The sequence below is a fragment of the Hyaena hyaena genome, unplaced genomic scaffold (genome assembly GCF_003009895.1).
Source record: "Hyaena hyaena isolate Hyena2069 unplaced genomic scaffold, ASM300989v1 scaffold_193, whole genome shotgun sequence".
NCBI classification, from domain to species: Eukaryota; Metazoa; Chordata; class Mammalia; order Carnivora; family Hyaenidae; genus Hyaena; species Hyaena hyaena.
The window spans coordinates 2,603,588-2,620,285 of record NW_024080823.1 but is presented as its reverse complement, the minus strand read 5'-3'; the positions used below and the strand labels follow the sequence as shown (position 1 = coordinate 2,620,285).

Below are 16,698 nucleotides of genomic sequence, written 5' to 3'. Positions count from 1 at the left end.
CATTTATTTTGAGAGAGACAGAGAGAGCAAGGGGGTGGGGGAAGGTGGAGAGAGAGAATCCCAAGCAGTCTCTGCGCTGTTGGAGTGAAACCTGATGTGGAGCTCGAACTCATGAACTGGGAGATCATGACCTGAGCAAGTTGTAACCCTCATTTGTTTTTCTACCCTAAACGAATTGGCCAATTTCTCCAGTAAAATGTTTCAAGTGGGCACCCGTGTCTTGTTCCCCACTATAGTGGTCATATTATTTTCATTATCCTCAATCAAGAAGTCTGGGATAGAACATTCCATTGTTTTCTGATTTGTTGAAATGGAAAGTAAACACATACCCATTTTCAAGTATTGCTTTATTAGAAACGTTTTGTGCGATGTAACTGTATAATCAGTCATCCTGTAACAAAAAGATAAAATAGATAAACCTGATAAATTTTTCTATCATCCATACTCCAGAAGACCAAAAACAAACAAACAAAAAAATTAAAGGTGCACCATGGTTTGGATATCAGCTTTAATTTCATGTAACAAAAGTAAAATTTATGAAGCAATAAATTATATGACAAAATTCACAGATTAGATAAGGTGAGGATATTAAAAACAAAAGTACCGAATCACTTATACAAGGAGGCATTAACCAAAGGGTGCAGTGCTGTTTTCTCGAATACTTTTGGAAAGGTTTTCTTTTTTTTTTTTTTTTGAATGATTTCTTTTCAGATTTCTAAGAAAATCTGCCCCTTGCCAAGCAGTAAGTGGCTGTTCCTGGTATGGCTTTTGTGGTGGATTGGGACCGAATGGTTGGTTAGGACAGCGGAGTGGGTACATCTGTTGAAACCTGCCTGAGCTGAGCCAGGCTTCTGGGGCTTACCTGGGCACATGAGAAGCTGAGGATTCCCTAGCAGCACTTCTAAGGTGACCGTGCGCTCTTAAGTAAACAAAAATGCCCCATGGCCCGAAGCCTCAAAAAGACCTTGAAGGCGTATTAGGAAGAGCATCCGTTAAGTGCTTTCTACCCGTCTCTGCTCCCTACTGTCACTCTATAAGTCCTCAGCCCTGTGCCTTGGGAGAAGCTCACTGGTCTCCTAAGGCTCTGTTTCATCATCTATAGTCATCTATAGGGCTGATCTGAGAATTAAATGAGATTATGATTATAAAGGTCTTAGGACAGTCCCAGTGCACACAGTTGAGACTTTCCACGTTCCTGCAGTGGGGAACCCAGTCTTACTACAGAGGAACAAAGGTTTCCGGTGTTACATACTACTTTGATCTGCGACAACCTCATTTTGATCTTGAAATTTCAGGAAGTTGGAAGGAATAGATCATGCCCTAACTCAGGCTGGTCAAAGATAAATGGGCAGCCATTTGAATGCCAGCATCTCAGCCTGGCAGGAAGTGTAACCTGTCATGCATTCTGTCATAGCATGTCACAGGAAGATCAGGTGCCACGTCACCATTTTCAATCTGCACTTTGGCTTGTGGTCTTGGTGACTATCTCCATAAAGGCTTCAATTTGCATTGTGGTTTTGTTGATTTTAAACTCAAACCCTGACAAAAACTCTACTATATTATGGTTTGGGACACACAGTCCCAGGTCTTCCAAGGGCACAGTGGCCAAAGAAGGGACTTGTCCCGAAGAGGTTATGTGGCCATAGGAAACACGCTGGCCTTTAGCAGGCTTTCTGGCTGACTCTGACACCAGCGTAGACTAGAGATGAGTGGCAGCATGTGGTTAAAGCATCATTCACCTGCCCCAATACTTATTCAGGCATCTCAACAAAGAAGCAAACACACTGCTCATTGGAGGTACCAGAGAACTCTTATTTGGGGCACACTTACAGCTCTTATTAGGTTCCAGAATTTTCAAATACATCATGACATCACAGAGATATTCATAATAGCATCTGAGTAACACAAAACACTTGGGTTAGTGTCAAGATTTCTTGTGTCTTGGAGCTTTCCAAAAATGATGCATGTCAGAGTAGACATTTGCTATTGGGAATATGGTCAATCCTGACTTGTCCCAAGTTTTGCTTCACTGGAATTAATTCAAGGATTCAAGGATTCCGAGTGGCCTGTGACTAGTACACAATACCTTTTAGACATGATTATAAATAATTCACTAACTTGGTCCATCATTTAAAAAACTAAGAATTCCTAGAGTGACTTAATTATACTCATTTTTGAAATACGTACAGTGTATTTTTTTAAATGCTCAAGATAAAATTGATGAAGCAAAATCAGCAAATTCACATATTATGCTTTTGCTTTGTTCCCTGGACCCTGGCCAGGTGCTGGCTTAAGCAGGGCATCTCTTTGAGGACAGAAGTGCTGCCCAGCACGGGAGGCTTAGCAAAGCACCAGCTGGCCTCCGGAAATGACAGTGTGACTTCAGGAAATGACAAGAACCATCCAGCGCCCACAGACCTTCGTGAAAGGAGCATCATGACTATTCTTGTAAGTATAAATGAGAACAGAAACGGAAAAATCTCAACAAATCAATGAGACTTACCAAACTGGGGCAAGTAGTTCCTAAGCTCAACATTGTGCAAAAGCTGGAGTCTGGCTGCTGCCACACTCATATATGTGACGGAAATCGGTATTTGTGGGGACCATGACTTCCCCAGAGAATGCGGTGCTGCACAACATAAATTGGTGGGGTATTAATTAATAGGATTCTTAAATAGAATCTATGATCCATTAAAGTGTGGGTTAGACCAAAAAAAAAAAAAAAATCAAACGGGTTTCTTTCCCGAACTCTGTCCCAGTCTGACATGCTAATGTGCACTGGGGCTCTCCAACCGGAAATCATGGCATGTTGAATTTTCCAAATGTATCTGACCGAGGGAGGCCCGTTCATTTGTGGAGTATTTCTTAGAGGCCACCTGGCTTGGTGCACCTTGCCTAATTTTACAGCTGCCTCGGCAGGGTGGAGTCCGCAATTACTCCAGTCCATGTTACTGAGTAGTCACTACCTTATAGAGGACTGTGTGCCTTCCTGAGTACTGTACTGCCTTACCGAGTAGGTACTATCTTACTCAGTACACACTGCGCCACCGATCAGGCACCAACTCCGTGCAGAATACTACACCGCACCAGTTTCTGTGGCCATGCCCTGCCTGGCATGGAGCCAAACAGGTCTGAGAGGCACCTAGGAGAGGCCCAGAAGTTTAAACATGTCACCTGATCCCTTCACACCCTGGCTCCCCTTCCTGCTGTCATTGCGGGCGAATTTCCAGATGTCCTGGTGAAACACCTTTTCAGCACAAACAGGCATCATTTCCTATTTCTGTTGCCACAATAGGAAAACCCAAAGACTGTACCTCACCGATAGGCTGTTACTTTAAAGAAATATCTTTCAGAAGTTTTCATAGTAATTCTCCTGAGATTTTAGCGAATCACAGGAGAAGGTGAAAAGCTGTTAATTCCAGATTCCGGGGTTAATTAGCTCCCTTATATCATGTGCCTATAGGAAAGTATAGCAGGTGTGGTGAGAGAGACACGTTTAGTTTCCTTTTAACGGGCTCTTAAATCAGGAGATATTTTAATTGCAGCAGAGAGCAAGACGGTACAGGAGAGGAGACACTTTTCTAGCAGGATTCGCCCCCAACTTCTGTCTAGTGGGGGCTGAGACGAGAAGACGCTCAAGTCCTGTGCAGGATGCTCCAGTAGGGACCCGGGAAAGGTGCCTCTGGCCGACACTGGGAGGGAAATTCAGCAGATCGTCCCCTCCTGTACAGCCATGCGGAGCCTCCCCGATCTCGGCCCCCGGGGAGCCAACAGGAGCCACGTCTCTGCAGGGACCCCTCCAGGTCCTGTCTCCACGGTGGATTCAGGCACAGGGGTCACGCAGGGGAGGTGAGAGAGGCCTCCTGCGCGTCTGTATGGACGACGTGGCCACTCCTCCTCTGTCCCCCATGCTGTCCCGCCTCAGGCCTGCGCTTCCCGGACACCAGCTGTCACACAGGAAGCCGGGGCCTCTCTTTCTCCCGCCTCCTTCGCTGGCTGGAGCTGCAGGATCATGGCCTGCAGAGTCTCCTTCACCATCTGGAGCTCCCTCCTGAGAGACTGTGCGAACGTTGTCAAGGAACACACCGCAGGTGACGGGCGGCCCTCTGCAGCCTCCCAGGGATCAAATAAGAGCGCGTGTGCCTGCCGGAAGCAGATGGGCCCTGCCGTCTAATTGAGGTTTCGAGTTCTTCCAAATTGTAGGAATTAAATATTAATACAAATTTTACACTTCTTGCAAGAGCGATTGCAGTCTCTATGAGGCCTGAGGTTAGACTATCTCAAGAAAGCCTTAAGAAAGGAAAAGGAAGACTCAGCTCTTAGACCGAGACAGATGGCCAACTGGGATGCGCCAAGGTACAGGGTCAGCGTGACTGATTCCTGCTAAGCCCCAGGCTGGGCTGGGGCAACTGCCGCTTCTGAGTTCTCAGACAGCTGGAAGGGCAGAAGGCTGGAAAGGAGAGCTTCCTCAAGAATTCCAGGATTTGGGGGCCACCGTGGGTCTGGGCTCAAGAGTCGTGACCTATGTTGGCCATGATCCAGCTTTATCACCTGGTGCACATCACTTGGAACCTCGGTTTTATCATGAAACAATGATTTCTAAGCTCCTGCAGTTTCTACTCTGCTGTCCTGTGTTATTTATACCCCCAGGTACTTGTGAAATAGCCGTTCAGCCTACTCAAGGTTTGACAGAGTGCAGGGAGCCCCCCTTTTCTGGGTGGGCTGGTTGGGGTTTCTTTAAAGTGTTGGGTTGTGAGTTTCCTGACCTATAAAGTTGTTTCTCCTGTAGAGAAGACCATGACAGAGAAGTTAGCAAATAACAAATAAGGCTGTCATTCTCTTAAGAAAGGAGCCCTTTTCTGGGACTACATTTAACAAATGGTGGCTTTTCTATCCACGGTCAGGTCCCTGTTTCCTTCGGTAGCTGGAGTCAGAAGAACTCAAAGATAAACAGGATGAGAGACAGATTGAATTCTTTTAGTTTCATAAGCAAATTAATTTAACTTCATCCAAGAGGAATGAAGGGGAATATGGAAATATGTCAGTTAAACATCACTTCAACACTGTTAAATCATCATTAAATGAGGTCAGACCACTTAAATATTAGCAGACCAGATATGAAGAAAACAGAATGCTTTGGGAAAAGTAGCTTGTAGAGATCTTACCACTCATAGCCAGTCAAGGCTACAATGTTGTTTCATTTAAGTACAATGTCAGTGCAATGTCAAGAGAAAAAGATACCCCCCAGGTTATGACTTTAGAAAGCTTTCTCTTTCTTTTTTAAATAAAGAACTCTGGAGGATCCTGGGAATTATGCAAATGAACTTCTCCTAAGAGAAAATGCTGAACCACCCTGAAAAACTTCTGTCAGCTTTTCACCCTGAAGCTGCCCTCCAGACTTCAACTTCTGGGTAATTTACATCCATTGACTATGATGGTTCACTCCTTGCCCTTGAGCTTGAGGTGGAATGAGGGTGGGGATGAGCGGGTGCAAGGAAAGAAAGAATCCCATATTTATCTTTTTTTTTCTTTTTTAAAAGGCTTCATTTTCCTCCATTTCTCTGGAAAGCTTGGCTAATCTTTACTGAAAACATATATGACTTTATGCGAGTAAATGCATAAGTGGTCCCAGACTAAATACCAAGCTGCAATTTAATCACAAAGTTATGTTCCACTTATAAAGAGTAAGCATGGAGCTTAAGTAGTTTATGAATCCTGACAAACTTCTGAGATTTAATTGCCTTTGATAACGCCGCCTGGGACTACACGCCCCTACTGGTAATAGGCTAAAAGATGGCACAGGTTTTTAGAGAGAGAACGGACCCAAAATGAGATGCTTCTTAAAGCACTTGTACAATTTCTAAGCCCTGGCATATCACACTGAAAGGCTTTTTCAAAGAGATGGAGGGAGAAGCCACAATGGAAAAGGGCTAAGTTATAGAATTAAAATAACACATCAGCCCCTCATACGACAATGTGCACTGACACAGAGGAGCCAGAAGATAGAGATTGGAGGAAATGATCACCAGCAACGGAAAGCTGGCAAATCATTTAATGCTTTCCCTGTCTTACTTGCAAAATGCGGATGCTCAAAATCTCTCCTCTACCTTCTAGAAAGGATGCAGTTCGATTTAATCTATATATTAATTATATTACATTAATATATAAATACATATATTTATTATATATTCACATATAATATATAATAAATATTACATATTAAAGTAATAAATTTAACTATTTAATAATTATCTTATTACTAATAAATTCAATTCACAATTAGATCTAATTGTGAACCTAATTCAATTCCAATTCACAATTAGATCTTCAAAAAATGAAATCAAACTAAAAAACAAAACTAAAACAGATATTCTCATACCTTCTTCATAAGACTAGAGTTAAAAGAAATATTGTTTTTCCTTGGGAGCATATGGTGCCTTTTGTGAGGCACTAGGAGACTTAAGGTTTATTTACTAATATAGCAGATGCAGCAAATGCCTTAAGCTCTGTCAAAGCAGGACTGGATATTGCAATCCTGGAGGCCTCATTTAGTGAGCCTATGGAGTAATGATCATCAAAATGATTAAAATCAAGTTTTTATTACAACAAGTGTTGGTGAAGATGTGGGGGGGAGCGAAAAGGAGCCTTCATGCACTGCTGGTAGGAATGCAAACTGGTGCAGCCACTGTGTGGAGCTTTCTCAAAAAAATTAAAAATAGAATTACCATGGGATCCAGTATTTCCACTATTAGGTATTTACTTAAGAATACGAAAACACTAATTTCAAAAGATGTATGCATCCCTGTGTTTATTGCAGCATTATCTACAAGAGCCACATTATGGAAGTGGCCCAAGTGTCTACTGATAGATGAATGGATAAGGAAAAAGTGGTGTGTATATATATATAATGTATATTATATATATAATGGAATATAATATAATGGTATATGTATGTAATGCAATACATAGAGAATATTTATGGAATATATATGGAATCAATGTGTTTTATATATATGGAATCAATATAGAATATATATATTATATATAATGGAATACTACTCATCCCTAACAAAGAATGGAATTTTGACATTTGCAACAACATGGATTGATCTAGAGTATTATGCTAAGTGAAATGAGTCAGTCAGAGAAAGACAAATATCGTATGATGTCATTCATATGTGGAATTTAAGAAACAAAACAAACCAGAAAAACCCAGCCTCTTAACTATAGAGAACAAACTGATGGTCACCAGAGGGGAGGTGGGTGGGGGATGGGTGAAATAGGTGAAGGGGATTGAAAGCATACTTAACATAATGAGCATCGGGTGACATATGGAAGTGCTGAATCACTATATTGTACTAATATAGCACTGTATGTTAACTATATTGGAATTTGAAAAAAAAGAACTAAAAATGAATCATGTTCTTATTTATAAAATATTCCTCTCTAACCAACCTGTCTGTATGATGCCTTACTGAATATAAGTTCCAAAACACTTTGAATGCACTAAAATGGAAGAGAATCCTGGGTAAAATGTGGAGTGAGGGTGGGGGGGAGAAGCAAGTTACACAACAATTTATACGGAATTATCCTAATTTTACAAAACAAACCACAAAACACAAAAAAACTCTAGACACAAGAGATTTCTAACTAGAAAAGTGCCTTAGAAAGACACAGTGGTAAACTTCCAGGTATTGGTCCCAGGAGGGATATGTAGCCTCCCCACCCATACTTCTGTAATATTCAAATGAACATGCATCCTTTTATATTTAAATCAATGTGTTTATAAAAGAAATCACTTGAAACATTCCACCATTAAGCAGTTGGGGAAATAAAAGAATAGAAAGCGATCCTTGTTCTTTCCTTAACTCATTCAGATATTTCAAACATCTCCTAAGCTCTTGCTGTGTACTAAGGAAGGTTCTGGATATAGGAAGCTGAGGAGTAAATTGAACAAAGTAATGCCCTCATGGAGCCTACTGCCAGTGAGTGGAGCAGAAAGCAAATCCATATGGGCATGTATGTGGACTGTGAGATGGGAGCCATAGAGGGTTGGAGCAGGGAAGTGACTGATCACTCCGGCCACTTTCATCACTAATAGGTTAAAGCGGCAAAGGCAGAAGCATGGAAATGCATGGAGATGGTGGTTACAACAAAAGACAAGAAAAGATCACGTATTGAACCTGGGTAGTGACCATGGAGGTGAGAGGAGACCAGATTCTGCATATGTTCTGAAGGTACAGCCAACGGCATATGGCGATGGACCAGATGTGGAATGTGAAGGAAGCAAAAGTCATTGGGAATGCCCAGATTTTTTAACTAGGCAATGAACCTATAATTTATCAAGGAGAAGCCTGAGTATGTGTTGGACTTTTTTTTTTTTTTTTTGAGGACGGGGAGACGGTGGGAAGCCTACTTGTCAGCCAAGAAAAGAGGTTGAATAGGAAGTAGACATGAGTCTGAGGTTTGGGGTGAGATCCAGCCTGCAGACATGAACTTGGAGGTTATATCGAAAAGTATATTGTAAGAAATATTTTCATACTTTCTCACTGTATTCCATTTAATACAGCTAACCAGGATCTTGAGGCTACTAAGTAAAAGAATAGGTCTAGAGTCAGAGTTTCTGACTACCAGTCCAATAAACTCAAAGTGGAAGCCCACTGACATATTTGACTTTGCGGTTTGTCCAAGTGCTGAGCAAATAAAGTAAAACTCCAGTATTGAAATCTTAGGGATATATGACTTGGTGTTCGCTATCTAAGTATAAGAGAAAGTCTCAAAGAGCTGAATGATTCTTGTGATGCCTATGCCATTGAGACCTCTATGTGTTTGCAGTTAGTAAAGATGTAAGACAGTAAGTCACCTCTCACAGATGTCATCCAGGAACACAGGGGTAAGACGATTTTGCCATTTCGGGCAGCCATTTGCAAAGACCCTCAGATTCTTTCAACGAGGCCTTTTGTTTACATTTAATAACAGTTGAGGTTTTGACTGTCAATTGGGTTTCCAAGCAATCATTTTAGCAGCTTGGTCAAAAGTAGGTTAGTTCATCTGGTCTGGTGAACAGCTTCTCATTTGCTAACGTGTTTCTCCAGATCAGCGGTGATGCCTTGGCAACCACCGTGGCTGACAGTGTGAGGAGATTCACCTTCATGAAAAAGCCCAAGGCGAAGAACACCATTGCTGAAGAGCTGAGAGGAAAGCCTCACCCATACACGTGACCTGTGTCAAAGGGGTTGATGCTCTCACAGGATAAACTCTTCTTTGTGCCCACCTAGTGTCAAGTTTGCATTGTGCCAAGCCAGCAGCAGGACAGCCCAGTGTCCACACCGCCTCCTAGGTTCCTCTCCCCACCCCACTGCCTTTGGTGGAAGCCCCTGGAAGAAAAAAAATCCTGGCCACCATATCCACATCTGCTCAGCACACACGATGCTTTCAATGGCCACCTGTTAAGGTCTACTTGGCTTCCCAAGTAGAGTTAGTTCTGTGATCTTCATGGTGTCTCTTCCAGCCCTTTAAGGCACAGCAAATCTCCCCAGGCTCCTGTTGCCTTTGTTCAAGCTACATATTAGAAAGTTGAACCAGACAAGGGATCATAGGGGGATGTTATGTTTGTGCATGTGCCTGGATGTATTAGAGCATTTGCATGCCATTGCACCACCAAAATGAATCGATTGGGCACCATGCATTCCCTATCAGTGGATAGCACAGAATTCCATGATGGTCTCCTGGATATGGAGGCAAATAGGACCACAAAGAGAAGCAGTCTGTCCCCATCTTATCTGTAATTCAGAGGGGGGCAGAACTGCCCTGGGGGCTTTGATATATGCCAAAAGTCATCCCAATCTGAGATGTGCTCTTTCTTTCCCCTCTATAGTGGGTTGTAGAAGTTGAAGGAGGAAAAAAAAAAAAGTGAGAATAAATCTGCTTAAAAATCCACCAAACTTGGATGGTTTTCAGTTAAATCATTCTCAACATGGAGGAACCATTCAAAATGGTTTTCAAAACATAACTGCTAATTCGGACCCCGAAGGACTGTGAAATTGCACTAGAGACTCAGACTAATGCTCTTGCAAATCCCGGCTTGACTGGCAGGTGAGTCACACCTCCTGTCCTCTCCTCAGACACCAGGCATGAGTCACCTCGCTGACGCCAGCTCTTCCAATTAATGGTGCAGACTTTCTTCAGACACTTGCTGGTACAGTAGCAGTCATGGGTCTTTGTCACTGTTTGGTCATGCGACATGTCATTTAGTGAGTCTGTCAGAATGATGAAGAGACATAGTCTATTTTCTTTCCCTTCTTGGAGCTGTCAATCCAGTGTCTTCTTCACAAAAGCAGGACACTCCCAGCAGGCTTCTGGCAGCCCCGATATCAAGTCAGGGTATCCAGGGGATCCATTTGGAAACTCATCTCTACTGTCAACAAGCGGCTCACTCCCCTGTTGATGCCTTACTAACAACACTTTCTCACACACATGTCTTATGCAGAAGCCCAGTGCCCTCCACATACCGAAAGAGCATTAGTAGCATCCAGGGCCAGAATCTTCTGGACCTGGACATTCACTGTGGACTCACGTTAATAACATTCACACCCCATCATGAGCACACTGGGCTCTGGAAAAGTGCTTGATGGACTCAAAAATATTACACTCATGGTGTAATTTTTCTGTGTTGCTGATGGCAAGCTGTTTCTTTCAACCGTACTCGGCTTTGTGTCTGATCAAGAATGGAAACACAAACCAGTGTGAGTTTGCCTGGAGGATTCTGCAGCCTCTTTGAATCCATAGATAAGGTCTAATGTGAAACAAGGGTTTTGGTTTGTGCAGGGAGCCTCTGCAGAGCCTTGTAAATATGTCTTCCTATCTTAAGGCATCAAGCTCCACTCAAATCTAAGTGCCATTTTGTATGCATTCAAAGATATCTTCTGTGTATTTGCTTTTAATCAGTGACACAGAACAAAGCTTGGGCTTCAGAGGAAAGTTTGGGTTGAAATCCATACTGCGGTGCAGATTTTCTTTGAGGGGAGGGGAGAGGAGTGTCTTCAGTACCTAAAACAGCATTTCCCAGTCCTGGTTTGACACCCCACTATGTCTCTACTTATCTCAGCAAGGATCAGCAAAATTCTCAAAAAACATAATGTCAATAAAATACTTGTATTATACCTTAAAAACTTTGGAGTAACTGTGTGTTCCACAGAACAGGCCTGACCATTTCCTTAGAGGCAGACCCACCTCCCAAATGGGCCAACGAGGACCACGGAGCTTGCCACTCATTGGAAATGACCCTGGATGAATCACGTAATTGCTAAGCCTTGGTTTTCTCAACTATCAAGTAGGAACAATGATCTCTATGCATCTGCGGCTGTTTTACTAAACTTAAATAACTTTTCATTACAGGCCACTGTGTGGTTACCAGTGGACTCATTCAAGCGTCTATGATGCAATAATGGAGTAAACCCACCTTGAAAGGTCTTACATATAAGTGGGATGCGCCTGAAGCTTTTGACACAAACACTGAAAATGTTGAGGCAAATGGACTTATAGAATGTCATTTTCTACCAAAAACCTAGCCCTTGCCATGTCCAAACACGTTCGAGATTTTTCCTGAATCTAGCCTCATGAACCTGCCAGGCACATGTTACCATCCACTGTTGCAGATGAGGAAAAGCTGAATCATGAAGAGGTTTTATAAAGTGTCCATGGTCTTGCTGCCCCTGAATCTTGGATTGGCTGGAGGGCAACTAAAAGGGGCTTATTTATACACAGCTCTGTCCCCTCTCAGCCTCCATCCCTGCCACCTGACCCTATTAGGGAGAAAACCCAATTCCCTAGAACCAAACCTGACTATAAAGTTTAGAAAAGTTAGGTCTAGAGACCAACACAGACCCTGCCTGCTGCCCTCAGAATTGCTGACTTCACTGTAAGCTTCGCGGTACACCCCTTTGGGGAAAGCCCCCACCTGCCTGGCTGGGGGCCAGCGACCCCTCTCTACACATTGGCTCTCTGCATTGCTTGCTCCCAGGTGCCCAGGCACAGATGGTCATTTGCCCGTTTGCTGGAGCCCATGTCCTCTTAAAGTACTCAATACTAGGTGATCCACGAACATGGAATAAGCAAAAAGGCAAAAAAAAAAAAAAAATTCTTCTGCTGTTTCTTTGGCCAACTTTCTAACATTGACTTAAACAACAGTTTTGTAAAAGGCAGGAAATTATGAAGAACAGAATGTCTGCTTTTGAAAATCTACTTTGAGCAATGTGAAAGTAATCGTTGAGATTAAGTTGAAGAAATTTCCTGCTAAGTTTAATAGCCAAGGTCTAAGATGTAAGGTTATAATGAGGATGGAAACAGTGTTGAATCCATCATTAAACTGTGTATCTGAATACTTGCGATTACGATTAGTCCTTGGCCATTCAAAGCTACTTACACACACACACACACACACACACACACACACACACACATACAGAGTCACTCAAGATAAAGTATAAAAAGAACTGGAATCCTGAGAAGTGAGACAGCAATGAGAAGCAAATATGTCCCACATTATAGCTACATTTCCCACAAATGTACCTAATAAGAGTCACACTACTGAATAGAAAAGATGAATGAACAGAGAAGTGTTTTCATCTACAGACGTGTCCACTTCCGATTGAATCATTGAAAACTGACAGGATGGGGCTGCATACCCCTTCATCCATCCGCTCGCCATTCTATTTGCTCTCAAAATAACTAGCCAGAACTGACAACACCCACAGATCAGCCCGGGATGTGCTGCTTAATACAGACACATAACGAAGCTAATGCTTCAGAATGTTCTCAGGCCACCTTGCTCAGTGGCAACTAGTGTTGGCAAAGTCATCTGCAGATGCAACACCAAGTATTTGGAGTTTAATGCAAGAAGGAACTGAGAGGGAATGATCCAAAGTCCTGTTAATTTTGATACCCTACGGCTCATTACAGAGCAGAATCGTATGGTAACAAAAACCAAAGATGGATTTGGGTTTCTTGATATAGAGAAGCCCCTAGAAAACTGAGCCAGTCAGTCCCACTGCCATCCGAGCACCAGAAACCCAGCTGCCCACCCCCTGAAAACTGCATTTTGTTTTGGCCTTGTGTGTGTGTATGTCTGAACTTCATGATTAATGTTTAATGGTCAGGCTTAATAATCAAAAATGTTGAACTACCAAAAGCTAGAGAGCAAACATCACACACAGGGTGATCTCAGAGATCTAAGGTGTGCTGGGCTGTAAATAACAGTGGTATCCATTGCCATGTGCTGGGGCATGGAAAAACTGAGTATTTTTTTAAGACTTGCTTTTCCAAAGCAACCTAGCAGGTGCTTACTCTGCAAGATGAAAAGGATATGAATGAGATCTTCATCATGACTGTGGACTGCTGTGTGCAGCTGATCTTCTAAGTACAATAACTTCTTGTCTATGGCTTCACATTTTTCTCCAAGTTCTGCAGAAAGGACTCAAGATTCCTGGCCAGAGAAAAAGAACAAGGTCACTGGTAAGCTATAGACTTTTTCAGGGCCACGAGCCCATCTGTACCACTCAGGGGTACCCAGAGGGAAGATCTCCCAACAGAGCTCTCCTGGATTCAAACCCCAGGTGGAGCATGCCAGAACCTCTTTGTCTTCCCTGGAGGTCATTCTTGAGAAGACATGAGCCGATTTCAGGTTATGACCAAATGACTAGCTCCACGGGTGACCCCCTCCCTTCTGTGGTCATTTCAAAGGCTATTTCCAGTATGTCAACTCCTAATTGTTGAATTATCAAAGGGGAAGCCTGAGTTTTTCAGCGGCATCTGTGGGCAGACTCACATATAACAGGAATTCTAACCCAAGTAAGGCTGGGGTTGAGTCATAGGGGCAACCAAGCTGATCTGTCAGAACGGAGCTATTCCTTGAAGGGAACAGGAATCTAATAGAGCACTGGGTATTTATTTACACACCAGTCATGATCCCTGAGAGTTAGATAACTAAGGAGACTTTATTTTATGTTTTATTTGTTTAAATGTTTATTTATTTATTTTGAGAGAGGGAGGTATAGAGAGTGACTGGGGAAGGGGCAGCGAGAGATGAATACAGGGAATCCCACGCAAGCTATGCATTGTCAGAGTGGAGCCCAATGGGGGTTTTGAACTCCTTAACTGTGAGACCATGACCTGAGCTATAATCAAGAGTTGGATGCTTTAACCAACTGGACCACTCAGGCACCCAATTAAGGAGACTTTAAATGCCATGAGGTGTGTATATATACAGCCGCTGCTGCCACCACCACAGGTGCTAATTTGCTCTCTCTCTCTCTCACCAGCGCACAAGTCCTATTAGGGCAGGGGTGCTGAATGAGAAGGTGAATGGTGCCTCGCTCACTGCGGGGAGCAGAGCTTCTGACGCACGGCGAGCACAAGGTATCCATTAGTTCCATGAATAAATATCCAAGTCATGGAGCCCCTTCCTTCTCAGATGCTTCCCCTTCAAACTTCTGTCCTACACACAGGCCCCAGAATGCCCTCTTTATCTCACTTCCCACCACAAAACCACCACAGAGCAGAGTCCACATTCTCCCCCTTTCACAACCTGCCACTAGGCCCACTCCAGTTCCCCTCTTACCCTTACATAGAGCCTCATTTTGGCCAACTGGACAGCCCCATTGCCTTCTGGCACACTATTCTTCCTGCCATTCTGATATGCATTAGGTTCTCATAGGCATGGGCTATCCATTCATCCCAGACCCTTAAACGCAATACCTGGTATGTAGAAGCCCACAGAGGTTTAGAAGAAAAGAATGAACAAGGTCAAAAAAATGAGGAAATGGGGCATCTTAGAATAAAGGAAAAGGAAAAGGGCAGCATTATGCTTAGTGAGATAAGCCAGACAGAAAAAGACAAATATTGCATGATATCACTTCTTTGTGGAATCCAAAAAGGCAAATCAATAGAAACAGAGTGTCAAATAGTGGTTAGCAGGGCCTGGAGGGTGGGGGTGGGGAGATGTTGTTCAAAGGGACACACGTGCATCTAGAAGATGAGTAAGTCCTGAAGATCTAATGCACAGTATAGTGATTACAGTCAACAATATTATACTATAAACTTCAACAACGCTAAGAGACTAGATGTTAAACATTCTCACCACAACAAAGAAATGATAATTATGTGACGTGACAGAGGTGTTAGGAGAAGCTAAGGTGATAATCATATTGTGATACATAAATGTCCCAAGTCAGCATGCTGTATACCTTATTTTAAAAAAAAATTTTTAATGTTTATATATTTTGAGAGAGACAGAATATGAGCAGGGGAGGGGCAGAGAGAGAGGGAGACATCGAATCTGAAGCAGGCTCCAGGCTCTGAGCCATCAGCACAAAGCCTGACACAGGGCTAGAACCCATGAGCAAGATCATGACCTCAGCCAAAGCTGGATGTTCAACCAACTGAGCCACCCAGGGACTGCTGTGTATCTTAAACTTATGCTCTGTTTTATGTCAATTATATTTCAGTAAAAGAAAATAATAATAATACATAATCAAATAAGTAAGCAGCAAAAAGTAAACTCAGAATTAACATTTAACGAAATGGAAAAGTAATATTTTCCCAACCCAGAATGAATGTCTTAAAAGGTATACTAAAAAGAATTTTGCACAAGGAAAAGAATTAAGATACATATTTGGATTAAACTGCAGGGTAACTACAAAAGCTATAATTAACACCCAATAAGAACAACAAAATGCCCAGGTGTGGTGATATTTACTATTAAAAAGGCCTTAGAGATCATGAGTTATGCAATATTATAACTGGAGTCCATGAAAAATCATTAAATCCAGATATGTAATTTAATATTCATGATATTCACTCCAGAATGCTTTTGAGTTTATATCCCAGTTGGTCAACTATATTAGAATAGAACGGGGCTTAGGGGAACAACAAATAACTATTGCAAATATTGGAGATCTTTTATACTGCAAGTAAATGTATATACAGAAGGGGGAAAAATCTAGTGACAACCTCATACAATTTTCAAGGACAAATGGACACAATTAAACAAAAAGGCATGTGAAGCATGCATGAAGGTCTGCCCATAATTGACCACGGCTGGGATGACAGGAAGACGGCGAATTTATAACAATCACATATACATCCGTATTTTACTGATTCTGAAACTAATAACGTTATCATTCAAAGATGCAGAATTACAAGGCAGACAAATTGTGCAGAAGCAGAGACGGTGGGCACTGAGCGATGCCACAGTCATGTGTGAAATAAAGGAGATACAATGAGAAAGAGCATCTGGAAGAAAATTATGGACACAGGTGAAAGCACAAGTCCTACATGGAGAAAAGCATAGTGGGATTTTAAAAAATTTTTAATTTTTTTTTGAGAAAGAGAGAAAGAGTGAACAGGGGAGGGATATGGAGAGGGAGCCACAGAATCTGAAGCAGGCCTCAGGCTCTGAGCTGTCAGCACAGAGCCCAATGTGGGGCTTGAACTCACGAACCGGGAGATCATGACCTGAGCTGAAGTCGAACACCCAACTAATTGAGCCACCCAGGCACCCCAGAAGAGCATAGTGTTTTCTGGGGAAAATATAAATGACTGAAAATACACTTGAAGAGAGGGAAAAACAGAGGCTCAGAACTTGGACCCAAGGAATAGAAAGCATGGAAGATGGAGCCAAATGACTTAATCCTCATGTCC

The 16,698-nt window shown here is 42.5% G+C and overlaps 1 protein-coding gene across 1 annotated transcript in view; it reads right to left on the bottom strand.

The window, feature by feature from the left end:
• Positions 1–370: 370 nt before the first annotated feature.
• The window catches only part of DISC1 (DISC1 scaffold protein), a 315,034-nt gene continuing 298,706 nt past the window's right edge, over positions 371–16,698 (bottom strand). Inside the window, 2 exon segments of the mRNA XM_039241275.1 lie at positions 371–4,061; positions 13,366–13,483. Of these exon segments, the coding sequence (XP_039097206.1) occupies positions 3,922–4,061; positions 13,366–13,483 (258 nt within the window). The 3' untranslated portion in view covers positions 371–3,921.